This window comes from Monodon monoceros, unplaced genomic scaffold (assembly GCF_005190385.1).
Source record: "Monodon monoceros isolate NGI ecotype Baffin Bay Population unplaced genomic scaffold, NGI_Narwhal_1 Super_Scaffold_7, whole genome shotgun sequence".
In the NCBI taxonomy this organism is placed as follows: domain Eukaryota; kingdom Metazoa; phylum Chordata; class Mammalia; order Artiodactyla; family Monodontidae; genus Monodon; species Monodon monoceros.
This window is the reverse complement of record NW_021703784.1, coordinates 45,023,864-45,051,107: the sequence shown is the minus strand read 5'-3', so window position 1 is coordinate 45,051,107 and position 27,244 is coordinate 45,023,864. Positions and strand designations below refer to the sequence as shown.

Here is a 27,244-nt window from a genome sequence, read left to right as displayed (position 1 = left end):
TCCACAGAAACCAAAGCAAAATAAAACATCACATATCAAACCTTTTGAATGCAGGTAAGGTAGTACTAAAGAGATTAACTCTTAGCCTTAAATGTGTGTATATGAAAAGAGATTGAAATGAGTGGGTTAAGTATTGAACATAGCAATGCAAAGAGTAGATGAAAAATGGTAATGCTAAGAATAGAAATTAGTGACAGCAAAGAAATGATAGAGGGCCTTAATGAAATAAAAATTTGATTCTTTGAAAAGACTAATAAAATGATGAGCTATTGAAAAGATATATTTAGGAAAAAGAGAAGACAATGTTATTGAAAATGTGAAAATGGAGACATGACTATAACTGTAGTAGAGACTAAGTAAAATTTACAAGAAGTTTTATGCCAATACATTTGAGAACAACAAAGGAACTGATGAAATTGGCTATTTTCTAGAAAAATATACTAAAGAAAACTGACTCAAGTAAATTTAGGGCTTCCCTGGTGGCGCAGTGGTTGAGAGTCCGCCTGCCGATGCAGGGGACACGGGTTCGTGCCCCGGTCCGGGAAGATCCCACATGCAGCGGAGCGGCTGGGCCTGTGAGCCATGGCTGCTGAGCCTGCGCGTCCGGAGCCTGTGCTCCGCAACAGGAGAGGCCACAACAGTGAGAGGCCCGCGTACCGCAAAAAAAATAAAAAAATAAATTAAAAAAAATAAATTTAAATCATGAATAGATACAATATCAATAAAGAAATTAAAATGAGTAATTAAAAATATACCTCTCCCGATGTGAATGGACCTAGAGTCTGTCATATAGAGTGAGGTAAGCTGGAAAGAGAAAAACAAATATATATTAATGCATATATGTGGAATCTAGAAAAACGGTACAGAGGAAACTATTTGTAGGGCAGGAATAGAGATGTAGACGTAGAGAACGGACATGTGGACACAGTGGGGGAAGGGGAGAGTGGGACGAATTGGGAGACTAGGTTTGACATAAATACACTACCATGTGTAAAATAGATAGCTAGTGGGAACCTGCTGTATAGCACAGGCAGCTCAGCGTGTGCTCTGTGATGACCTAGATGGGTGGGATTGGGGGGCTTGGGAGGGAGATCCAAGAGGGAGGGGATATACATATACATATAGCTGATTCACTTCATTGTACACCAGAAACAAACACAACATTGTAAAGCAGTTTTACTCCAATTAAAAAAAAAAAAACCTCTCCCTTTCACATACAACTATTAGACCCAGATGGTTTACAAATTTCCACTATACCTTTATGAAACAGATTGTTCATATCTCATATAAAGTGTCAGAGAATAGGGAAAGAGGCAGAGTTACCCTAAGTTTAGATTTTGAAGCTAATATAACCTTATCAAAAAGGACAAGGACAATATGAAAGAGGAAATTTGGCCTAAGCCAGTTTTATTTATTTTGGATTTTTATATCTTTGTACATATACAAGTTAAAAAGTGAATTTAATAAGATAGCTTTATTTTTAAAAACTTCATTATAGAAAATTCAAGATGTACAAAAGCAGACCAAATGGAATATTGAACCCTTCTCTAGTCATCACGCAGCTTCAAAAATGACCAACTCATAACCGAATCACTTTGTTGTACACCTGAACACTTAAAAACAAATAATTTCTTAATATCGGATTGAACATTTAATCAGTGTTCAGATTTCCAGTGGTCTCAGAAGTCTTAATGTTTATGTATTTTAAAGTTTTAAAATATTTTCAGTCAGCACCTGAATAGTAAAGTCCCTACATTGCAATTAATTGGTTGATAGATCTCTCAAGTATCTTTTATAAAAATCAAAGATTTAATGTATTCTGTCTGTATTTCCAGTAAATTATCTGGATTTAGAGGTTTGATCAGATTTCATTCGAATGCATTTTAAATTTTTTTTGGCAAGTTTATTATAGGCAATGGTGTGTTCTTTGATCAGGAAGTGTATTTTATATATATGTATACACACACACATATAGTTATCTCTTTGGGAAATTAGCAGCCATTTATATGCAATGCTTAGATTCGCTAATTCAAAATGATAATATTCTAATTGTCATTTATTAGCTGTAAAGAGACATTTGCTATGGGTAGCGTCATTATAAGGCAGGATAAATGCTTGATTGTTAATATATCAGTGTTCAAAAAAATGAGTTGATACCCTAACGTACTCTGGAAGTAATAAGGTTTTTTTTAAAGAATTAGATCATTGATGTGTGTGTGTATTTATTTATATTTGACGTGTTCTAACCATTTGTGTATCATCAGAATCCATTGGACCTAATTTTAATTTTTCAGTTTCTCTTTTAGGCAGATATTGGTATTTCATGACTTTTATTCTTTCTAAAGAAATCCCCCAAAGAACAGAGAAAATTAAGGTTTTTTTGTGACTAACAATTTTAATAGCTTTATTGAGTTATAATTTACATACAGTAATCTGCATATATTTAAAGTATACAGTTTGGTAAATTTTGGTATATGTATACATCTGTAAAACCATTACCGAAATCAAGGTAATGAACATATCCATCATCCCTAAAAGTTTCCTAGTGCTCCTTTGTAATCCCCTCTCCTATCTCTTCCTCCACCCCAGGAAACTACTGATCTGCTTTCTGTCACTATAAAATAGTTTGCATTTTCTAGGGTTTTCTTTAACTCAGCATGATTACTTTTACAGTCATCCATGTTGTAGTATGACTCACTACAATAGTAATTCATTCCTATTTATTGTTGGGTAGTTGTGTGGTATACCACCATCTGTGTATCCATTCACCTGTTGATGGACATTTGGATTGTTTAAGTTTTGAGCTCATAAAAATAAAGCCGCTGTGAACATTTGTATATAAGTCTGTATGGACATATGGTTTCATTTATCTTAGATAAATATTTGAGAGTGGAATGGCTGGTACTTCTGTGTTAAACTTTTTAAGAAACTGCCAAACTATTTTGCAATGTGGTGGTTCCATTTTACATTTCAGTCTGCAGTATATGAAAGTTCCACTTCCTCCCTGTCCTTGTCAACGCATGGTCAGTTTTACATGTTCTAATAGATGTATAGTGGTATCCCATTAGGTTTTAAATTTGCATTTCCCTAATGACTAATGATACTGAGCATTTTATTTTTTGAAGTGCTTATTTGCTTTCTCTGTATCTTCCTTGGTGAAGTGTTTATTCAAATCTTTTGCTGTTTTCTTTAAATTGCGTTTTCTTGAGTTTATTATTTTATTTTATTTTTTTGGCTGTGCTAGGTCTTTGTTGCTGCTCACGGGCTTTGTCTAGTTGCTGCAAGCCGGGGCTACTCTTCGTTGTGGTGCACAAGCTTCTCATTGCGGTGGCTTCTCATTGTGGAGCACGGGCTCTAGGCCTGCGGGCTCAGTAGTTGCGGCACATAGGCCCTAGAACATGTGGGCTTCAGTAGTTGCAGCACACGGGCTCCAGGGCACACGGGCTTTAGTAGTTGTGGCTTGCAGGTTCTAGAGCACAGGCTCGGTAGTTGTGGCACATGGGCTCAGTTGCTCCATGGCGTGTGGGATCTTCCTGGACCAGGGATTGAACCTGTGTTCCCTGCATTGGTAAGCAGATTCTTAACCACTGTGCCACCAGGGAAGTTCCTGCTTACTGAGTTTTGAGAGTTCTCTATGTATTTTTTTTTTTTTTTTTTTTTGCAGTACGTGGGCCTCTCACTGTTGTGGCCTATTCCGTTGCGGAGCACAGGCTCTGGACACGCAGGCTTAGCGGCCATGGCTCACGGGTCTAGCCGCTCCGCGGCATGTGGGATCTTCCCAGACCGGGGCACGAACCTGTGTCCCCTGCATCGGCAGGCGGACTCTCAACCACTGCGCCACCAGGGAAGCCCTCTATGTATTCTTGATACAAGTTATTTATAAGATATGTGATTTGACATGTTTTTCTAGTTTTTGGATTGTCTTTTCTCTTTATGTCTTTTATAGAGCATATGTTTTTGTGTGTTTTTTTGTTTTGTTTTTCTGCAGACATCTTGTTCATTGATTTGTTCCCTTGCATCTTTTTAAAAATTATTTTATTGAAGTATAGTTGATTTACTTAGAGCATGTTTTTAATTTCAGTGAAGTTCAGTTTTTCAGTTTGTTCTTCTCTGGATTATGCTTTTAGTGTTGTGTCTAAGAAATCTTTGCCTAACCCAAGGTTACAAAAGTGTTCTCCTAGATGGTTTTAGTTTTAGATTTTACATTTGTATCTGGGATCCAATTTGAATGAATTTTCGTATTTAGTGCGAGGTATGGGTTGAAGTTCGAATTTTTTTTTTTTGCAAGTGGATATCAAACTGTTCCAACACCATTTGTTGAAAAGAGAAAGTAATGTATAGATGTTTATATGAATATATATTGATTTAAAAATGAAAGAGAAATGGAAATAGATACTGTTATACAGTTTTTTAATCAAATTACTAGTTGGAAAGCATGCTAGAAAATTAAATGGATACTGGTAGATATTAATAGTAATAAGCGATATAGGCGGAGGAGCAACTAACTTGGGACAAGAGAGAGAGATTTTTGGTTTGGGTGTGAGGAACCTTTGGAACACGATAGCAATGCCTTAAACATAAAGTGGTGGGTTTTGTTTGTATAGCAATAGGCTAGTAGCCAGCCAACTGTTAACCTTTGCATAGTTGGACAGTGCAGGCTTATTTTGTACCCAGACTCATCTGCATTGATTAAGGTTAATATTGGCCACCATCTAGTATACCAGGACCCACTGGTTGTTTTTGGAGACATACTAATTAAATTGTCAATTTAATTGTCCTTACCTTACCTTACCTTCTCTTCTCTTTGCTCTAGCTTTGCCAACATTTTGAGTAGGGAAAGGGGTGCAACATCTCTTTTTCATTTATGATCATCACTATATTCCGTGAAGGAGATGCCTTGGAAATAGTGAAAAGTGCTTTATTCTGTCACTTTTGCACTGCCTTTGGCTGTCTTTTCCCTTTTCTCTGTGACACCCAAAAGGTTGGGGGCAGTGGGCATAACATTCTGAGATCATAAAAACCCAGACATTTCCTTATTGTGTTATCTCATCCAATCTGGAGAAAATTCAGCAATCAAAAATGAGTTAATACAGTTGCTCTAACCAAAACTTTAACAATAATAATTACTCAGTGACATATTTTCTGTGGAGTTAACTAAAACAGTCCAAAATCCAGTCCCAGAGTAATACTTGATCCATTATGGGAAAATGGATTTATTTCCATTATGATAAAAGTAATTCTTTTATTCTCCTGCCTTTAAAAAATAAATTATTTCTCATCATTTCCATTATAACATGGCTTTTGATAGCTTTTATCTATGAAAACAAAATGCAATTTCAAGGCAGTATTTTTAATGAGTAAAGCACAATGCTTTATTAAAGGAAAAACAGCTTAAAATATTTAGAGACTTATTGATTATCAACATTAAACAAATGATAAAATGCTGTTAAAATGTTTTGGGTGGTTCTTTCCTAGTGTGTTTGGAAAATGCGCTTTTCGGATGTTTACAGTATTAGAATTCTTAATTTATACAGAGAAGATTAGACTTTTTATTCATATTAGGGAATTTTGTATTATTCAAATATAAGAATAGGTGGACTTGTAATGGATTTATATTTTTGAACCTTTGAGATGCTCTTTATAAGTTTTATTACATTGAGCAAACCTAGCTAACTAGCACATCAGGGTGGAAGAGAGACTTGCTGAAGTAACTTTAGGCAGTTGTGATTGAACTGAGAATTTATTAAGTAAGAAATCTAGAAGAATTTTATGGGAGTAGGGAGGGTAGACGGTTAGTTGAAGTGAAGCAAATTTCATGTTAAACTTTGGCAGTGTTTGGTTCTCTGCTGGTTGATGAACAGATTTCTTAATTTTGCGCAGAAAGGTTTTGGTCAGAGAGGGTCAGGACTGCTCTCTTGAGAGAATTGCAGTTGGTAGGACATCTTAAAACAAGTTACTGTGAGTTTTATTTTGTTTGAGAGAAGATTCTTTGTAGCTTTTGGGTTTGAAAAGGAGTTATACGATGCATATACTTTTCGGCTGATGATGGAACAATCTGGGGTGATGGTTGAGAATTAGGATGGGACTAAACTTGAAAATATAGAAGGGAGGGTTTGATGTTAAGAAACAAGAAGAAACTTCCCTTCTTCCTTCCTCCCTTCATGGGATCTAGAAATCCTAAAAAAAAGTAAATAAAAGGCACAAGCTTAGATACAGTTTGGTGGTTAGAGACTTGGAGAAGTTTAAATGAGTCTCTTGCAATTTTTATCTTTAGATGCTGTGCTTGGTGTTTAGTGCGGAAGAGACATTTAATCAAAAACATAGTAAAAATCATGAAATACTGGGAGTATTATATAAAGAGATTCTTTGCTTTACAGAAATTGTATGCAAACTCAAATTAGCACATAAAAGGGAATATTAACAAAATTAAAATTTGTTTGTATGGAACTTGTATTTTAAAAAGTGGGTAACTATATGTCTTTTGCTATATCATGATTTTTAAGTTGTCTGTTTACATTGTGAATGCTTGGGAAATATACTAGAAATTACTGTAGACATTTCCATTAAACAAGTTACAGAAGAAAAAAGTACTTGCTTATGTAAAGACTTTGTTGTATATCAACTTCATTCTTAGCACATACATTTCAAATTGATGACTGCTTTCATTTAGGGTCTCTGTATCTGTGTATGAATATTAAGATCACTCCAAGACAGTATTCAAAGGAAGCAGGTTACTGAGCTGAGATAATTGAAAGTGGCTCTATAGAAGATTAGACTGGAGCATGAACCTGAAGCATGAATAGGTTTGGATGGGATGGAAGTGGGAGGATGGGAATTGCATTTGGAAATCATCAGTCATGAAAGTAATAGTATACACTGCACCTTCAAGTGACAGTGAGGAGGAGACTTTTAAAGGTAGCTTGATAGACTTCTATTTGGGACATGTGGGGCAAGGGGTAAGGTTTAAAGGTAAAGTGGAGCTGTTGTGTGCTGGTTATGCTATGGGGGGTTTACTTTTTTTTCTGGTAGGCAAATGTTTGAGCAAGAGAATGATATTTTAAAAAATGATGTTTTAGTAAAATCATTGTCTAGGATGGGTTGGAGAATCTTGTTGAGATTAGAGCCAGAGCAGCCAATTAGGAAGATTTTATAATGTTTGAAGGATGAAGGAAAGGGTAACATTGAATATCTGCTCATGCAATGCATTGTACTAGGCTTTCATGTGTATTATCTATTTAATCTTTATTATTAGCTTCTGGTTTTCAAGAGACTGGATGTCAGAGAAATTAAATATTTTGCTAGCATTTGGTGTTGTCATACAATTGATTTTTGTATATTGACTTTGTATCCTGAAGGATGAAGGAAAGGGTAACACATTGAATATCTTGCTAAACTCCCTTATTAATAGTTCTAGTTGCACCCTAGAATTTTCTATATAGATGATCATAACATCTATGAAAAAGGCTTTCATAAATTGGAAAGACTTTCTTTCCAATTTTTTGCCAAATTTTATGTCTTTTATTTCTTTTTATTGCCTTATTGCATTGCCCAGACCTTTGAGCATCATGTTGGATAGAAGTAGTAAGGGTGCAGTGAGGCAAGAAAAAGAAAAGAAACATAACAGTTGTTCTCTCTTCCTCTGTTTTATGAGTGTCTAAGATTGAAAATGAATTGCCCCTTTCATCAATATGAAATACCCTTTATTATGGTAATGCTTCTGTCTTGAAGTCTACTTTGTCTAAAATTTATGTAGCTTCTCCAGGGTTCTTACTCTCCAGTGTTCACATGCTATATTTTTCCTGTATTTTTACTTTGAGATAAATCTATGTATCTCTTGTAAACAGTGTATAGTTAGGTGCTGCCTTTTTTTTGGACCTCTGTCTCTGCCTTTTAAATGAGGTGGTTAGACCATTAATATTCAATGTTACTGATATGGTTAGGTTTAAGTTTTTATCTTGGGTTTTTTTTTTCCGCCTTCTTTTGGATCGAGTATTTTTAAAATCCATATTTCTTCTATTGGGTTTTTACTTTTACCTTTGCATTTTTTTTAGTGGTTCCTCTATGGATTATTATATGAATCATTAACTTTTTACACTGTACCATGAATTAATATTAACAAAATAAACATCTGTATTTGACAACTATGAACCTGGATTTGGTCATTTTTATAGCTTGTCATCTCCACTTTTCCTTGCTATGTCAGCCCACTTAGTGAAATTCTGAATATAACAATGAAAACTTTAGGGCAAAAATCACATTTTGGTAATTTATTTTGAATTAAAAATATTTATCTCCATTCTCATCATCTTCATACTGAAGTTAAACATTGCATCTCTTAGTAGCATGTGGGAGAATCAGATATGTGTAATAGGAAGCCAAAAGATCCGTTATAAATACTCTACATTTTTTCCCCAAAGTTCAGAATTTTCACATCCTTCAGAGTTGAATAGCAGAGGCAAAAGGATTATTTGCTCACCTTTGCTTTGTCTTAATCTCATCCAGAGAAACATTTCATGGTTTGTACTGGGAATTTTCTCAGTGGACTGCATCTTTCATTTTCTTAATGAAGTCTTTTGGGAGATAGGCTGCTTTTTTGATGTATGTCCATTTTTGATTATGTCCATCTCATTAACACAAAAGGTATCTGTAATTAGAATTAGAAACTCATTTTCCACATAATTTTAGTATTTCTTTCTAGTTCTATGATATTAAGTATTATCAGGTCTCACAGTACTTTTTGAATTTTTTTCACAGTAATTTTGGAAAGTTTTTCTTAAAATGTCTTACCTGAGTTCTGAAGTTGATATCCAGCCTTAGTAGCATTATTAAACTGTAAGATGCACAAAAAAACTCAGCATTCATATAGTAGGTCAGCTGAGTGCTGGTGTTCACTTATAACAACTTAAACATCTGTTAAAACCTGTTATATATGAATAATGAGATGCCAGGTAATGTGAACATGAGCACACTATCTTTTAAATTAAGGTTTAAATTTTTAATTCTGAACTTGGAAGGTGGAAGCAGTTTCTTTTACCAAAAATATGTAACTGAAAGAATTTATATTATTCATATTTATACATGTTTATATGTATATGTCTGTCAAAGGTAATTATTTGTAGAGTTCATATCCTATTTGAAGAGTTTGTTTAAGCCACATCCACATATTCTTTCATACACATACTTAAGTTCAACTTAAAACCTTCCTTTTCTCTGTAGGTTAACTATTTTAAAGTGTTTCAAGATACAATGAGGAAATGGCTCAATGCCTCAGTCAGGGAGAATTCCAGTGACATCTACAGTGGAGAATTATGTGGAGAATGGGCAACGGAAGAGGCCAAGATTGGAAGAGCAGGTGGGGGAGTAGGACATTAGGTCAGATATAATAAAAACACTTATGTGGAACTTAAATACTTTTTTGTGTGTCTTTAGCACTTTAGTATGTGATTGTACTTAATAGAAGAATAAGAAATAGTTGATTAAATTACCTGTGCTATAAAGAGGGATTATATATTTATATGAATAAAATAGAGTAATGAATGCAGTAGAGCTTTGTAGAATACTCTTGTTATGAGAAAAGGCTGATACTTTGTGTTTTAGGCACCTGAACTATGCACCTTATGGTGGGGTTTTACCTTTTTTTTTGTTTTTTATTTTTTTGGCCAGGGCCCTACTGTGAGGTAGTGTGAGTTTGGAATGAAATTCTAAAAGTATCACTTCTGATACTTGAAAAAATTTTTGCATTAGGGAATTGGAGCAACTTTATTTTGAAATAATTTTAAAATTAGAGAAAAATTACAAGAATAGTGTAAAGAATTTTTTATATTCTCCCATATTCATTAATTTCGTTACTCTTTATCATTCTCTGGATATTTTTTTTTCCTGAAACTTTTGAGAATAAGTTGTAGATATCATACCCCCTTACTCCTAAATACATCAGCATACATTTCCTAGAACAAGGATATTCTTTTATAATCACAGTATAATTATCAAATTCAACAAATTTAACATTAATACAGTACCTTGTCTGATATACATTCTACATTAAAGTTTTGCCAGTTTTCCCAATAATGCCTTTTATAGCAGTTTCTTGCTCCCTCCATCTAGGATCCAGTCAGTATTGTACATTGCATTTAATTGTCACACTTCTTTAGTCTTTAATCTGACACATTGCTCAGCCTTTCTTTGTCTTTCATGGCAGTGACATTAAAAATATCTATGAAAAGAAGGCTTAGCACCAAAAAGGAATTTTTAAGAAATGTTAAAATTAGAGTTTGTCATAAATCATCACTTAACTTTCTTCTTTATAGTTCTGCTCTTTTCTTTTTGGGTTTGCTGCCATATTTTAATGTCATTGCTTTGGCTTCTACACATGACATATACAGTCTCTCATTTCATCTAGCTCAGTTGCCAAGAAGAAACTTTTAAACTTTTTCTAGTTTTCATTTTAAGATTGGGTTGAGCTTGTCAAGGGGATTAGAAAGGACAAAACAACACCTCAAGATACTACTATTAGTCTGTTTGCATGCGGTGGAACTAGAGCCAGAATGGGAACCTTTTACTTCCTGATGTTTCTTGATTTCCTTTCTTGAATGGCTTATTGTGAAGTAAGTAATGAATAAAAAGCAGTTAAGAGTTCATACTACAGAATTTGGTGTAAACAGGTAGGATAATGGACGGGAATGAGCATCAACCTTGGAGTTTGCTAGACCCGTTTGAATCCCAGTGGTACTCATGACTAGCTGGGTAGTCTTGACCAAGTTCTTTAAGCCTTAGAAGAGAATCCAGGTAAAACGGGGATAATAATACCTACAGTGCATGTGTTTTGCGGAGCATTAGAGATAATGCAAAATGCATAATAGTGCCTGGCACGTAGTTGGTGCTCAAGGAATGGTTATTACGTTTTTATAAAATCATAGAAAGACAGCTGTAGGAGGGATCTTAAAAATCACCCGGATAATGAAATCTATTCAGAAAGGTTAAGTAATTGTTACTGACTTATTAGAGTGTAAGCTCCTTGAGAGTAGGGACTGTTTATGTATCTTTTACCTTGTGTTCTTTAGAGTGTATAGAGCACAGTGATGGACTTTAGATACTCGGTAAATATTGATAGTTTAAATACATTTCAGACAAACAAATTCTAGACATATTACAATGTCAGGTAAGTTATTTTTGTCTGGTTTAAAGTACTTATTATTGATAGACCTTTGGAAGTCACATAGCTCTTAGAATATACATGAGTAAAAAATGTAATTTCAGGCTTGTCAGGCTATCAATAGAAATAAAGCAGAGGTTTTAAGGATATATATACATATATATGATTTCTAAATATTTATATTCAATACTAAGAGGATTTTCAGCAGGCATAATTAAGTTGTTTTTCTGTAGCTTTTTAGCATATGTCATGTTCAAATGCCACTTCATAGTGAATTGCTTATTTTTGGCATAACAGTTTTCTTTAGTCTTCATCCCTGCTGCTGTGCACACCAAAGTATCTTAACCAGTGGACTCACTTTTAGTTTTTTGGTTTCTTTTTGGGGGCGCTTATAACTCTTAGAAAGGTTGATATTTCATGAGTTTTATTCTTCCGTAGAGGTCTTCCAGAGAAAACATTTACTTATATATTTTTTAAACTCATTCTATCTTGCAGTTACCATATGGGTCCACTGGACCATTTTATAAATTTAATGTGCATTTGAGGATATTAGTGATCTTATTTTGTCTATATCTTGAAACATTTTGCTGTTTCATCCAAGGAATTATTTCATCGTTTCTCATTAATTCTCAACTATGGAAGAAAAGAAAGGCTGAAACAATAAGAAAAAGGAAAAATGATGGAATTACTTGAAGCAGAGGTTGGCAAACATTTTTGTAAAGCTTAAGATAGTAAATATTCTAGGCTTTGTGTACTACATATGGTCTCTGTGACATATTCTTCTTTAAACAACCTTAAAAGTGTGAAAACTATTGTATGACCTATCCTAGGTCATACAAAAACAGGTTATGGGCCAGATTTAGCATGTGCACCTTAGTTTGCTATTGCCTTATCCTATGGTTTTCATATTGCATTGTCCAAAGGACTATGTCATGTTTCAAGAAGTATAAAAGGAGACTGGAGACACCATCTTCATTGTCTGCTTTTTGCTTTTATTGGACAGAATTAGGAATTAATAATTTTTCATATTTTGTTCATGATGGCAAAGAGAAGAAAATTGACAGGGGAACAAGTTTCACAATTTTGTGTGAATCAGAAAATGAATACAAGGACTTCCCTGGTGGCACAGTGGTTAAGAATCTGCCTGCCAATTCAGGGGACACAGGTTGGAGCCCTGGTCTGGGAAGATCCCACATGCATGCGGAGCAACTAAGCCCGTGAGCCACAACTACTGAGCCTGTGCTCTAGAGCCCGCGAGCCACAACTACTGAGCCCGTGTGCCACAAGTACTGAAGCCTGCGTGCCTAGAGCCCATGCTCTGCAACAAGAGAAGCCACTGCAGTGAGAAACCTGCACACCACAACGAAGAGTAGTACCCACTTGCCGCAACTAGAGAAAGCCCGTGCACGGCAACGAAGACCCAACACAGCCAAAAATAAATAAATTTATTAAAGAAAATGAATACAGTGAGGCAGATAGCAGCATTCTAGACTCATGATGGTGGTGAAGTTGATCATATAAGCAAAATCTCAAGATTGAATCTTCAGATGATGGTCTCTTAGGTGAATTTTCTCAAATAAAAAAATGGATGATTGAACAGTATATTTCTAAGGGCCAAAGGAAAATATGGTATTCTTATCCATTTAGTCATCCAGCAAGGAGGAATTAATCACGTAGTATTTTGTGACAAAATCTTGGACATGTGGTAAAAGGATGTGTGCTGGTATTCTTTCATCTCTTACGTTTGGTCTCCAAATTTGGATACAGTTTGTAAGTGGATATTGCTGAAAGTGGGTGTGTATACAAAGGTGATGAGAAGATAATGTAGAAATGAATGAAACTAATTGGATTGATTATTCTAAATAATGTTTATAAGTCTAAAAATGACAATGTTTTGCAAATTACAGATCAAAGAAGATGGCCATTCTTTCTTCAGTAAATTATGAGCCATTAAAAGTTTCAAAATTTCAAGGTTTCAAGTATTGCACTTTGACAATGCAGCTGCCAGAAGAAAGACCAGAAGTGATGATAAGCTCGAATCTATTAGAGATCCACATTTATTAGTGACACTTGAGGAACAGTTGTATTCAGAGAACGTGGCCCATTTTGGCTATTTATAACTTAAAAACCAGGCAAATGTGGGAAATCTCGAATGGATGTTTGAGTTTGCTGTACTTTAGTACTTACTAAAATTCTAATAAAGTTTTTTAAAATCTCTTCATTCTTTTGAACATTTTTTGTGAAATGAAGTGTATATAGTTTTAAAAAGAGCCACACCCAGATAGTAAATGATGATGACTGCTTTTCCTTGTGTACTGACAGTAAAGCACTAGTTTCCTATAGGATTTTCTCCTCTGAGTTGTGTTAGGCTAGTGAAGAGGGATACTTTGAGAAACAACCTTAAAAGATTTGCTGCTTCTTTTACTATTGGAATGTTACTGAGAACTTTTTGTAATGTATGTTTTTTTTTAAAGACCAGGTCAGATGTTTTACTTTCCCTGCTGTTTTTGTTTTTTAATTTTTTGGTTATAAGACTCAGTGTAACTGATGTTTTTCTTTTTACTTTGGCTGTCAAGAATTCATATCCAAAATTAAACACTCACTTTAAGTTTGTACATTATGTTCCAGTGTTTCTTTCCAATACTTTATAGTTTGCAAACAAGAACCTTTGTACTTGGAAGGTACCAATTACTGTGTCAAGCCCGTTTTGAGAATAAGATTGACTAAAGGAATGGTTTAACTGCACAGTGGATTTCTTTGAAAATATAGATTAAAGATTACTGAAGACTGAGGGTTTTTTTGTTTTTCCCATCTTAAGTTGTCTTAGTCCCAGAGAGCTTTAAAATGAAAGAGTCAGAATACTTCCTTAGCCCCAGTTTTTTCAACAGATGTTAGAGAGTTTTCCTTAGGGCTTCACTTATTTGCCAAGAGCTTGTATGTGATAAAGGATGGAGGTTAGAGATGACAGGGCTTTCTGCTTGGGCCGATCACTCTCTGGGTAGTTACAACTAAGGCAGTAGTAGGTTGTATTGACACTACTTTCCTTGATTGAGATCATTGGAGCCTGTTATACAGGCAAAAAGCAGTACGTTTTCTGGACTTAGCATAATTCTAGGCTTAAAACAATTGAAAGGATGGAGTAAGGAACTCCAGAAGTTCATCCCTCCATAAAAGCAACAACAGCAAAAACTGGCAAAAACTCTCAGAATCAACTTTTTCAGGACTCTGGAAACTAACCAAAGGCTTATCGCAACCAGAGGGACATTTAATCAAGAAAAAACACTGAATCTCTGTAAGAACGGTGAGCTTTGTGGTAGTTAATCTACCCTGCTCCCAACCCTTGTTCCTCAGCTCAGTGGTAGCCTTGAAAATAACAGACCAGGTTCTTGGTACTGGTACTGATACCAGAGGGAGCAGAATGGACCTTATTCACAATTAATTGTAATTAACTTGTTTTGTTCTGTGGTTCCCTGGAAGACTGATTTAAAAGGCTCACCTTTATCTCTTTTAACTTGGAACTCTTCCACTGCTAAAATGACTTTCTGCATATGTTTGTCAAAAATGTTTACAGGTAAATGTATTAGTCACTGCTGCCTGAGGCAGTGACAACAGTTGGGGCAAATAACAGACTAACCAAAAAGCTTGGAAGGAAAGGCTGGGAATAAGATGCTTTGGGGAACAAGGGTTTTGAAATTCTCCTGGGGATTCCTGGGAATCTAAAAGACCACATGGGTGTCCAGGGCTGTGCACATGCTTGGGAAAGACCTAAGAAGGTCCTAAGCTCTTCCTGCTGGCTGACCTTGAAGGCATGAGTATTTTTTTTTAAATAAATTTATTTATTTATTTATTTATGGCTGCGTTGGGTCTTTGTTGCTGTGCAGGGGCTTTCTCTAGTTGTGGCGAGCGGGGGCTACTCCTTGTAGTGGTGTGTGGGCTTCTCATTGCAGTGGCTTCTCTTGTTGCAGAGCACAGGCTCTAGGCGTGCAGCCTTCAGTAGTTGTGGCATGTGGGCTTCAGTAGTTGTGGCACACGGGCTTAGTTGCTCCGCGGCATGCGGGATCTTCCCGGACCAGGGCTCAAACCCGTGTCCCCTGCACTGGCAGGCGGATTCTTAACCACTGCACCACAAGGGAAGCCCGAAGGCGTGAGCATTGAAGGCATGTCTCAACACACAAAGCCCACCTGCAAACACTGGGAGAATTTTTGGTTCCAGGCTTCTAAGGAAATCTCTTTCCATTCACTAGCTAACCACTAACCTAATAGAACAGAGACTTCAGTGGTCACAAATGACAAAAAATACAGACTTTATAGTATTAGTTCAGAAAAATCATTAAACAAGGAAACAGCCACAATAAACAGTAGCAATAAACCCTAAGGAGAGGTGAAATATCTGATTGCTGGAGTTGCCACATTATTCAATATCCAGTTTTCAACAAGATGCTATGAAGCATGCAAGAAACAAGGCCCTTTCACAGAAGAAATGAATAGAAACTGTTCCTAAGAAGTATAGACATTGGGCTTAATAGTCAAAGACTTTAAGGAAGCTGTCTCAAATATTTTTGAAGAGCTAAAGGAAATCAGGAGAATGATGTGTCATCAAATAGAAGATACCAATAGAAAAAAATTTTAAAGGAAATAAGTTATGGAGTGGAAAAGTACAGTAACTGAAATGAAAATTTGACTAGAGGGTTTCAGAAGCAGATTTGAGTAGGTGCAAAAAAGAATCAGTGAATTTGAAGATAGGTAAAATACCTAATTTGAAGAGCAGAAAGGAAAAAGAATGAAAAATGAACAGAGCCTTAGAGACCTGTGAGACACCATCAGGCATGCCAACATATGCATAATGGGCGTCCCAGAAGAAGAGGAGAGAAGGGGTAGAAAGAATATTTGAAGAAATAATTGCCCTAAAACTCTAAATTTGATGAAAAACATTAATCTACACACTTAAGTAGCTCAACAAACTCAAGTAGGATAAACTTCACTCCAAGACATGATAAACTGCCAAAGACAGAGCATCTTGAAAGTGGCAGGAGAAGCAGCTCATCACATACAAGGGTCCTTACTAGATTATGGCTGATTTCTCATCAGAAACATGTAGACCAGAGGCAGTGGGATGACATATTTAAAGTACTGAAAGAAAAAAGGTCAATCAAGAATTATCTAGCCATCAGAACTGGAGAAATGAAGACATTCCCAGATAAACAGAAATTGGAATAGTGGCTAGAGGACTTACCCTATTGGAAATGCTAAAGGGAGTCCTTCAGGCTGAAATGAGAGGACCTGGGATAGTAATTCGAATTCATGTTAAGTAAAAAAGAACACAGCTAAAGGTGACTATACAGGTAATTATGAAAGCCTTAATACATACTTTGTAACTTTGCTTTTTTTCCTATCTGATATACAAGACAATGGCATAAAACAAAAACCCTTAAGTCTGCTTATGTGCATACTAGGTATAAAGATGTAATTAGTGACAATAACAATATAAGGGAGAGAAGCAGTTACATAGGAGCAAAGTTTTTATATACTATTGAAATTAAATTGGTATTAATCCAAACTAGAGTTGTTCTATTTTAAGATGTTAATTGTAATCCCCAGTGCAACCATTTAAAGACTATAATAAAAAATATATATATAGTAAAGGAAATGATAAGGGAATTAAAATGGTACACTGGCACGTATCTATTTAACATGAAATTCAGCCCTTCAGTTAAAAGGTAGAGATTTTCAGAATGGATTAAAAAACATGATACAGCTATTGATTCAAAGATATAAATTGGTTGAAAGTAAAGGATGAAAAAAATTATGCAAATCGAAACCAAAGTGTCACTCTATCAAAAAGATACAATTACAAACTTTTGTGTACCTAATAGAGCCTCATGAAGCAGAAATAGAGTTGAAAGGAGAAATAATCAGTTCAACAATAATAGTTGGAAACTTCAATACCTTACTTTCAATATGGACAGAACAACTAGACAGAGGATCATCAAGGAAACAGAAGACTTGAAAAACACTATACACCAACTAGACGTAATAGACTTATGTAGAACATTCTATGCAACAAAAGCAGAATATACATTCTTCTCAATATACATTTTTCTCAAGTGCCTATGGAACATTTCCTTGAATAGCTGTATGTTAGGCCACAAAACAAGTCTTAGTATATTTTAAAAGATTGAAATCATGCAAAGTATGTTCTCCAACCACATTGATAAAAATTAGAAGTAACAAAAGTAAACCTGGAAAATTCACAAATATGCGGAAATTAAGTAAAACAAATAATTTAAAAATACCAAAAATATCTTAAACCAGTCATGTTTAGTGAAGTGTGTGTATTTTTAAAGCACAGAATAATACAGTTATGTTTGTATTCATATGCTTGAAAATTTAATGAGTCTTGATACTTGCAGTAAATGTTCTAGTTATTAGGGATGTGTGTTGTCCTAGAGTTCTGTAGTATTTGTTTAGACATAGTCATATAAAAAGAGCATTTAAACCAAAAATCTATTCATTGTATGATTTTTTTTCTTAGACTAACTTTTCTGATTATGTCTTAATGTGGATTAATAAAACTGGTATATTTTTTCATGTATAAGTTAGCTGACGCTTAGAGGCTCAGATATATCAAATATACATTTGATATATTTTATATATTTATGATGTATTATATATTTTACTTGTAAATAAATATATTGTAAAGGCGAAAATTACTATTTTCCGAATAAGCTGCAAATTTCTTTATTGCCTATTTGATAACAGATCATCAGGTGTTGAGTGGGGTGATTTATGACATTTAGTAAAATATGCCATGTCGTTATCAGTATTAATGGCAATGAAATCTCTTTCTTTAGTGGAATAATCAGAAAATATTAAAACTAATTCTAAAAATTTTTAAAAATATCCTTCCCTCAGAGTTAGCATTGAGAATCTGTTATCTAATTAATGCTCATTTTTTTTTTTTGGTGGTACGCGGGCCTCTCACTGTTGTGGCCTCTCCCGTTGTGGAGCACAAGGCTCCAGACGCGCAGGCTCAGCGGCCATGGCTCACGGGCCCAGCCGCTCCACGGCATGTGGGATCTTCCCGGACCGGGGCACGAACCCGTGTCCCCTGCATCGGCAGGAGGACGCTCAACCACTGCGCCACCAGGGAAGCCCTAATTAATGCTCATTTATTTATTTTTCTCTTATTCTCTTAATTTCCATTTCTAGCTGCAATAATTTTGTAAGCTTTAGAAAAGTAACAGCTATTTTTCTGGTGAGGAAAATTTCGGTTTTCTTAATTATTTGTTAATATGGTAAAAGCTAGGCATCCTTTTACATTTATCTGAGAAGAGACAAACTTTCATGTAACAGAACTTTTTAGTGCATATAGATCAGAGGTTCTTCACATTTATATTTTTATTTTTTTATTATTATTATTTTTTTTAATTTATTTTTTGCGGTACGCGGGCCTCTCACTGTTGTGGCCTCTCCCGTTGCGGAGCACAGGCTCCGGACGCGCAGGCTCAGCGGCCATGGCTCACGGGCGCAGCTGCTCCGCGGCATGCGGGATCTTCCCGGACCGGGGCACGAACCCGCGTCCCCTGCATCGGCAGGCGGACTCTCAACCACTGCGCCACCAGGGAAGCCCCACGTATTTATAAAGGAATTTGTGTGTATACAAGTTAAATTTAAAATATGTGGCACATGTTAATTTTTTTCAGGAGAAGGAAGCCAGCACCCTTTCGGAGCCATGAATATTGTCCGAACTCCATCTGTTGCTCAGATTGGAATTTCAGTGGAATTATTGGACAGTCTGGCTCAGCAGACTCCTGTAGGTAATGCTGCTGTGTCTTCAGTTGACTCATTTACTCAGGTAATGGAATGTACATTTCATTATTTTCTAAAATAATTTAAAGATCACATTCTGTACTTTAGAAATTAGCTTGGTGGTAGAATTCATGTAAAAATGAAGGTAAACACATATGATATAAGTTATTGGCTTCCATGAATATTTTCAGTTTGTCTTCCTCTCTATAGGTATTTTAAAATTTATAAATGCTTTGATGAGACTTAAGTTTTTATAGTGATAAAATAGCTCAAAGTGATTTTTTAAAATGGGTTTAAATATTAACTTTTCCTCTTTTCCTTCCACAATTAGTATGCTAGGCTGTGAGTATACAGTTGTAAACCTGATGAGCAAGATCCTTGTCCTTGTGGAGCTTAAAGTGACACAATTCCATAAGGGTTGACTTTTAACCTGTCTGGCAGAGGCCTGAAGGGGAGAATGATCTAGGCAGAGTTATAGCTATTACAAAGGCCCTGTTATGTTTGAAGAATAAAGTGAAACTTTGTGTCTGGGGTAGAGTGAACAAGGGTGAGAGATGGGAGATGAGGTTGGAGATTATGGGGGAGGTGGCTGCAGGATAAATCATATGCGACCTCATTGGCTTTTGTAAAGACTTTGGCTTATATTCTGTTTGGAAGAGAAAACATAAGAGAGCTTTGAGCAGGAGAGTAATATGATCTAACTTACATTTTTAAAGGATCACTTTTGCATCTTTGGAGAGAAACTGTAGTGAGGCAGAGAGGAAAGGAGGAAGATCAGTTAGGAGGCTCTTGTGAAAATCTAGGTGAGAGCTTTTAATGACTTGAACCAGGAAGTATGGGGAAGTAGAAATGGAGGTGATGAAAAGTAGTTTATTTCTGGAGATAATTTGAAGATGGGGCCAATAGTGTTTCATGGTGTGGATCACATGTGAGGTCTGCGATAGAGACATCAACTATGGCTCCAAGGGTGTTGGATCCAGGAGCAAGAACACAGGAATATTGTGAAAAGAACAAGTATGGGCTGGGAGTGGAATCAGGAGTTGAATTTTGATTGTACTATGTTTGGGATGCCTGTTAGATATCCAGCTGGAGAAGACAAGCTTAGAGTTTAAGAGAAGTAAAAATTTGGGAGTCATCAGTGTAGAGGTGGTATTTAAAGTTGGGAAGGGGATGTGATCACTGAGAAGTAACTGTAAATAGAAAAATTGGCCAGTGACAGAGCTTGGGGCCATTTCAAAGTTGAGACGCTTAAGAGATAAGGAGAAATGAAAGGAGCAGCCTGAAGTAGGAGGACACCCCAAAAGTGCTGTTTTGGAAGCCAAGCGAAGACTGGATTTTAAGAAGGAAGAGTGATCAATATTATTCACTGCTGATGGGTCAAGTAAGATGAAGGCTAAGAATTAACCATTGGATTCAGCAAGGTAAAAGTTATTAAAGATTTTGACAAGAGTTCATAGAGGTGGAAAGGGTGTTTGCAGCGAGGTTGAGTGAATTGGAGAGGAGGAAATGGAAACAGTGAATATAGATGACTCTTGACGAGTGTTGTCATAAAGGACAGCAGGTGAATGGTCTGGTTGCTTGAGGGGGCTATGGGGACAAGGAATTTTTTTTTCTTTCTGTTTTTAATCGGAGATATTATATCATGTTTGACAGGAATGAAGCATTAGTGAGAGAAAAATTGATGATGCAGGAGAGTGGGGAGGCTTGTGAAAGTGGTGTCCTTGAGTAGGAAATAAGACCGTATTGGGAGGTTTTCGATAGGATAATGGACAGTGTTTGTAGTAATGGACATATGGGCACAGACAGACACAGGAGGTTGGTAAATGTGCTGATGAGAAGTTGTGCAAGTTCTCTCTTGATTCCTTCTCTTTGCTCAGTGAAATAGGAAGCAAGGTCATTAGCTAAGATTGAGGGGAAAAGAAGTATTGGAAATCTAAACCAAAAGGATTATTAAACAAGTCCTCTAGGAGAGGAGGAGGGTGAATGGACTAGGGAAACCTTCTGGGCTTGCTAGGAAGCACATTTTTGAGGATTGTGGCCATGAATTTAAGTGCCGACTTGTCATATGATCTCTTGAGAATGGGCCAAATTAAAGAATGGCAGAATCTGGGTGTTAAAAATTTTGTCAGTAATTTAAAAAATAAACTATACTGAAAAAAGCAGGTTGTAAAACAATACTTATAGTGTCCCATATAGATTGTATTTGAAAAATGTCTGGAAAATACATGACAAAGTGATGTTATCCTTGGGGAGGGGCAAGAAGACTTTTTACTCTATAATTATAAGTTATTTGAGCTTTTTAATGAAGCATATTTTTTTATTAAATGTTTTATTATGAAATATTTTAATATATAGAAAAGTGCATTCCACAAATATTTATTGTATACCTATTGTGTGCGAGGCATTTTTTAAGAACAAACAGATAAAAATAGGTAGACAAAATAAAATAATACCCATCCTTACAGAGCTCTCTTTATAGTGGGGTATATTTGAAGACTTCCATATGTCTTCCACCTAGATTTAACTGTTACATTTTGCTATATTTGCTACTAATTAAAAAATTATATAAAGTGTTACAGATACAGCCCACTGCTCTCTGCTTCTCTTCTTCCCTTTCCTCTCCAGGTAGCTACTCTTCTAACTTTATATATCTTTCCTATCTGTATTTCAGTACTTAAAAAAATTTTCATATTTGTTCACAAAACATGTATAGTACTATTTGTATGTGTGTTTAAATGTGTTTCTAATTTATGCTCTTAGTTATTCTTACTTCACTTTAGTTTTTATCAGTAGTACATGGTTTAGAAAGTCAAATAGTTTTACATGTAAAACAGCTGTCCTCTATTATACCTTTTATATTTTGCTTTATTCTGCCTCTCAGCAGCAGTCACTTTCAACCTCCCCCTCATTTTTTTTCCCTCCTTCTCCTTGTATTTATTTCCATGTGTCAGAAGAAACTTGATTAATCTTTCTTTATTAATTTATTTATTATAGGTATTTTCCATTGACTTACCGATACATAACATGATTTAGCTCTCTTAATCCTCTGTTCTCCAAAATACACAGATATCTTTTCTCCCCACCTTTCCAATATAGATTTTCATTAAGTTAGTATTCAAAGTTTTCAGTATTATGACCTGGTAAATGTTTTTCAGAACTGAGCCATGTGTAGTGCTATGATTATATTTCTTGTTCTGTATAACTTTTCATTTATCCTGGTTAATAAATTTCTCATTTTTTTCCTTTGCATGGATTTCTGTATTTCCGTTTCTAATAATTTATGCCCAAACTCTGCCAATTGTAAATTCCCATTCAATATATTTAAATATAGCAATTTAAAATTTGTCTTGGAAACATTTCTCTTGGAACTCTCTTTTTTGTTCCACTGTGGACTGATTATTCTCTGGGTCTGTTGCATAGCTGTTGTTAAGGTATGGTTTTCTTTCACCATTACTCCAGAAATTCCTTTTATTTCTCTTCTGTGTTGAATCCCTTTTTTTCTGGTTCTTCTATTTTTACTTCTTGTTATTTACCCTTTCGTATGTTTTTAAAATGGATATAAATGTTTGTATCATACTGCACAAACTTCTACAACTTACTGTTGTTCACTCAGCATTATTTTTAAAGATTTATCTGTGTTGATACATGCAATCGATTTAGTTTGTTTTAATTGTCATATGTCATATGTACGAATGAGCCGCAGTTTGTTTTTCCATTTCCAATGGTAGATGTTTTTATACATTCTTAATATTTATCAGACCTTAAATTTTTGCCAAACTTGATAGGTGAAATTAGAATATTACTATTGTTTTGGGTTTTTTTTTGGACTGTTGGTGAAGTTGAGCATCTTTTCAGATTTTTGGCCTGCATTTGTATTTTCTTTTATAGGAATTGACTGTTTATATAATTTTCCCCAATTTTCTGTTGTATTAATTTTGGCACTTTTTAATTTTGGGAAAAGGCCTTTATGTGTTCTGGATAATAATCCTTTGTTGTATATGTTGTAAATTTTTTCCCCTACCTTGTCTTTTAGTATTGTTTATGGTGTCTTTTGCATACAGACATATTTTCTGTAGACAAGTTTTATCAGTTGTTTCCTTTATGATTTGTGGGTTTTTTGTATTTGAGAAATTCGTCCCTATGCTGATATGTAAAGATGTTATGTTCTCTTATAGTTCTTAAGGCTTTTAATGTTTTACTTTTTGAATTGTGTTTGTGTGTGGTATGGGAAGGGATCTAAAGTCATTTTCCCCCCTATGGAAAACTAGTTGTTCTAGTCCCATTAAATGAATAGTTAGTCCATATTTTTTTTTATTGTGAATAATAGCATCTTTGTTATATTTCATGTGTCACATATGCTTAGGTTTGTTCCTGGGCTTTCTCTTTTATTCCAGTTAATTTGCCTGTCCCTTTGCCAGGAAAAATCTTAATATCTGGAAGGCCAAGTCCCTCCTCCTAGTCATCAAAATAGGCTTAGGTATTTATCGTAATAATTTTAGTATCAGCTTGTCAAGTGCCATGAAAAATCTTGTTGGAATTTAGTTGAAAATAACATTGGATTTATAGGTTTAATGTGCCTTTATCACATTAAGTATTCCCATCCGTGAACATATTGTATCTTTCCACTCGACATGGTATATAAGTCCTTTCATTTGTTTTCTTTCTTATCTCTCAAGACAGTCTTAAAATATTTTCCACAAAAGTCTTACTATTAGCTTGTCTTAGCATTTCCCCTAGGTATCTTACAGACTTTGTTTCTGTCATGAATTGGATCTTCTTAAAGTTACATTTAAAAATTTTTCTTGCTTGTATGGAGGGTTGCTGTTGATTTTTTTTCTCCTGGTACTGATCTTTTAGTTAGTGATCTTATTGGTTCAACTCTGATATTGGTTCAAGTACCTTAACAGTAGAGTCTCTTGGACTAAACTACCTCGATATTATTAAATAAACAAAAACCCTAATAAGATGTTTCTTCCATGTAGAAAAGAGACAGCAAGAACCTTCATGGCTAGTTTTGTGTTTTGGAGAAAGTGATGTTGGGAAGATTATTTTTGAGTGAATAAAAGGTAGTATTATCGTTAGTAGTTCATTAATTTTGGGGTTTAGTGCTTAAACCCATTTGATTCTCAAGAAATGTGAATCAGTTTACTTCTTGCTTCTACAAAGGAGTCTTGGAGGATGTTAGTGGATTTGCCCATTTGAGGGTCAGTGAGAACGAACAGACCAGGAAATAGAAATGAAATAGTGTTACTTTTCTCTTCTTTGTAATTGATGGTGAGTAACCAGTTGTTCCTTTTTTATACTTAAGTTTTTATCTTTCTGGTAAGAAAAAGACTTCTTGGATATGGTTACTATTTTATATGAGAAAATAGGTTGATTTGATGAGGGTGGTATTTGAGGAGAGGGGCATCTCCAAAGGTGGAGATAAAAGAAGATATTTTGAATGAAAAAACATTTTTTCTTTTTTTTTCCCAAACTGAACATGTTATAAACTTTAAAATATTTGATAATCATAGAAATTCTTTGAGATATAAAGAAAGTACTAAAGGCAGATTGTTATGATTTTGTGGCATAATGTTATTTTATGACTTGCCTTAATGTTCAGCATTAGATTGTCTCAGAACTCACAGTCCTTAAACCAAGTTAATATGACAGCATTTTTAATTAAAAATATTAAGGTCTAAATGGAGTATTTAGTATAATCCATTAATCTATTTATTATTAACTTTTAGTTCACACAAAAGATGTTAGACAACTTCTACAATTTTGCTTCATCATTTGCTGTCTCTCAGGCCCAGATGACACCAAGTCCATCTGAAATGTTCATTCCGGCAAATGTGGTTCTGAAATGGTATGGGGCATTTTGTAGCTCTCATATTAAGGCTTCTAGTAACCTACAAAAAATGTGTGTTTTTTGCTTGTGAATGTATTTCTTCTTTGACATTTAAACATATTCTTTTATTGTGGACATCAGAATACATTAACATTTGCATGCAATTAAAAAGTATGTATTTTAGAGTTCACATTAGGAATAATTTTTACCCCAAATAATATTTTGTTATATAGTAGCCATTTTGGCTTTATAAAGACAGGAAAATAAAATTGCTTATGTTTTAGGGACCACAATTAAGGGCTGTACATTTTTTTATATTTTGAATTGTAAGTACTGTATATGAGGCTTGAAATATCAATGAACTTTTTTTTTCACTAGTAGAAAGTCTTGATCTAAAATAAACATGTATGAAACATCAGAGTGGTTTATACTGCACCCTGTACATGAATCTATTTCTTCAGCTTTTCTACGTTTCTGTTTTATAGATATTTCTTTTCACTTTGAATATCCCAGTGTTGGGGAGATACATAAGGAGAGTTTGCTGAGAAGTGGTAGCATGGTATAGCATGGATTGTACTAGAATGTGTTAGGTTTGAGCTTTGTAATAATGTAGCTATGTGACCTTGAGCAAATTATTCTCATCTATGAAATGAGGGAGAAGGAGTTAGATTTCATTTTTTCTTAGGTCCCTTCTAGCTCTCATTGTAAAAGATAAAAAAATTAATAAAATTTATTATGATTTGTGCTTTCTGATACAGCCAGTTAAATCACTATGCTTACTGTCTTTTATAAATTAATAATTAAACTCCCAGATTAACTTTTAACTTTCTAAGTTTTTAATCTTAGCATTTTAGAAATGACTTGTAAAGTTATTTGCTTTTTGATGAGTCATTTGTCACATTATGAAAGATTCTAATTAAATTTCTTATAAATATGTTTTTCTTTTGTAGGTATGAAAACTTTCAAAGACGACTAGCACAGAACCCTCTCTTTTGGAAAACATAATTTGAATAAAATAATTTTTAATGGATTCTGAAATTTGTCATGTTTTGAAGATAATCATTCTATTTGAAAGCATGAAGTCAAAAGGATCATGAAACCTAAGTTTAAAAACTGCTTAGTGACTATGAAGGTTAATTAAAATCTTTATAAAAAATTAAAAACATTGAAAAATGAAAATATGTTCATCATTAATGACTTTTTTCCCTTAAGCTGGAAATATTCAGAGGCAAAACATTTTGTTTTGGCTATGATTCATTTTTTACTTAAAAATAAAGCATAGTCACAATATTGTGCCAAATGCATTGCATTTATAATCTTTCATTTATATTTACAGTGGTTTGCTAGAATAGTTAACTTAAAATCAACTATATAAAAATTTGGGGACTTTTGGAAAAACATATCCAATATACATTTTTACATATGGAGAAATTATTTTCAGTTAGTATTTCTTTAGATTAAAAGTTTTTTCAGAGGAATTCCCTGGCAGGCCAGTGGTTAGGACTAGGCGCTTTCACTGCCGTAGCCTGGGCTCTATCCCTGGTTGGGGAGCTAAGGTCCCACAGGCTGCGTGGTGCGGTCAAAAAAAAAAAGTTTTTTCAATTAACAGATTTGTTGTCACTTTTTATATCTGCAAATTCATACGTTTTTTATTAACAAAATTGCCATAATACTGATCAGGTTTTGTTTAATATTGGAAATGTTACACATTTGTGTATAGACTATAGGATTCATTACTTCTTTGTATGAAGGTAAAGCCTTTGTGTCTCATTCAAAGGGAACCCTTTGACTTTTACTGGTGATGCCCATTGACCAGAAACCACCAGGATCTCACCTGTCCAATGATTTTTATAGAGATACAACAGGAAGTATTAACTAAAAACAAAGTGTCCCTTGGCTTGCCAAGAGGATATAAAGACAGTGTGATTGTTCATGACAGTCCTGGGTAGTGGCTTTTTTTAAAATTAATTAATTAATTAATTAATTATGGCTGCGTTGGGTCTTTGTTGCTGCGCACGGACTTTCTCTAGTTGCGGTGCACGGGCTTCTCATTGTGGTGGCTTCTCTTGTTGTAGAGCACGGGCTCTAGGTGTGCAGGCTTCAGTAGTTGTGGCTTGTGGGCTCTAGAGCACAGGCTCAGTAGTTGTGGCGCACGGGCTTAGTTGCTCCGCGGCATGCGAGATCTTCCCGGACCAGGGCTCTAACCCATGTCCCCTGCATTGGCAGGCGGATTTTTAACCACTGCACCACCAGCGAAGTCCCCTGGGTAGTATATTTAAACTGGTTTGTTGGGCTTTCACAGCAGAGGATGAGGCAAAATTTGGACCACTTTTCTAATTGTATTCTTGCTGCTGGAGTAATAGTCTTGCACGGTATGCATAAAGAGGTTCAGTTATCACTTCTGAGAGCTCTCCTGAGCAGCCAATACCTACTTCATTTTGGAAGTCTCT

General features: G+C 35.0%; 1 protein-coding gene across 2 annotated transcripts in view; it reads left to right on the top strand.

Annotated features, from left to right (window-relative positions):
- The window catches only part of HIKESHI (heat shock protein nuclear import factor hikeshi), a 32,595-nt gene extending 6,298 nt beyond the window's left edge, over window positions 1-26,297 (top strand). Inside the window, exons 3-5 of one of the 2 annotated variants that reach the window (XM_029208444.1) lie at window positions 18,856-19,007; window positions 24,694-24,812; window positions 25,745-26,297. In XM_029208444.1, the coding sequence (XP_029064277.1) occupies window positions 18,856-19,007; window positions 24,694-24,812; window positions 25,745-25,799 (326 nt within the window). In that variant the 3' untranslated portion in view covers window positions 25,800-26,297. The remainder of the gene's footprint in view (window positions 1-18,855; window positions 19,008-24,693; window positions 24,813-25,744) is intronic. The other variant, XM_029208443.1, reaches the window with a different exon arrangement.
- The last annotated feature ends 947 nt before the right edge of the window (window positions 26,298-27,244 follow it).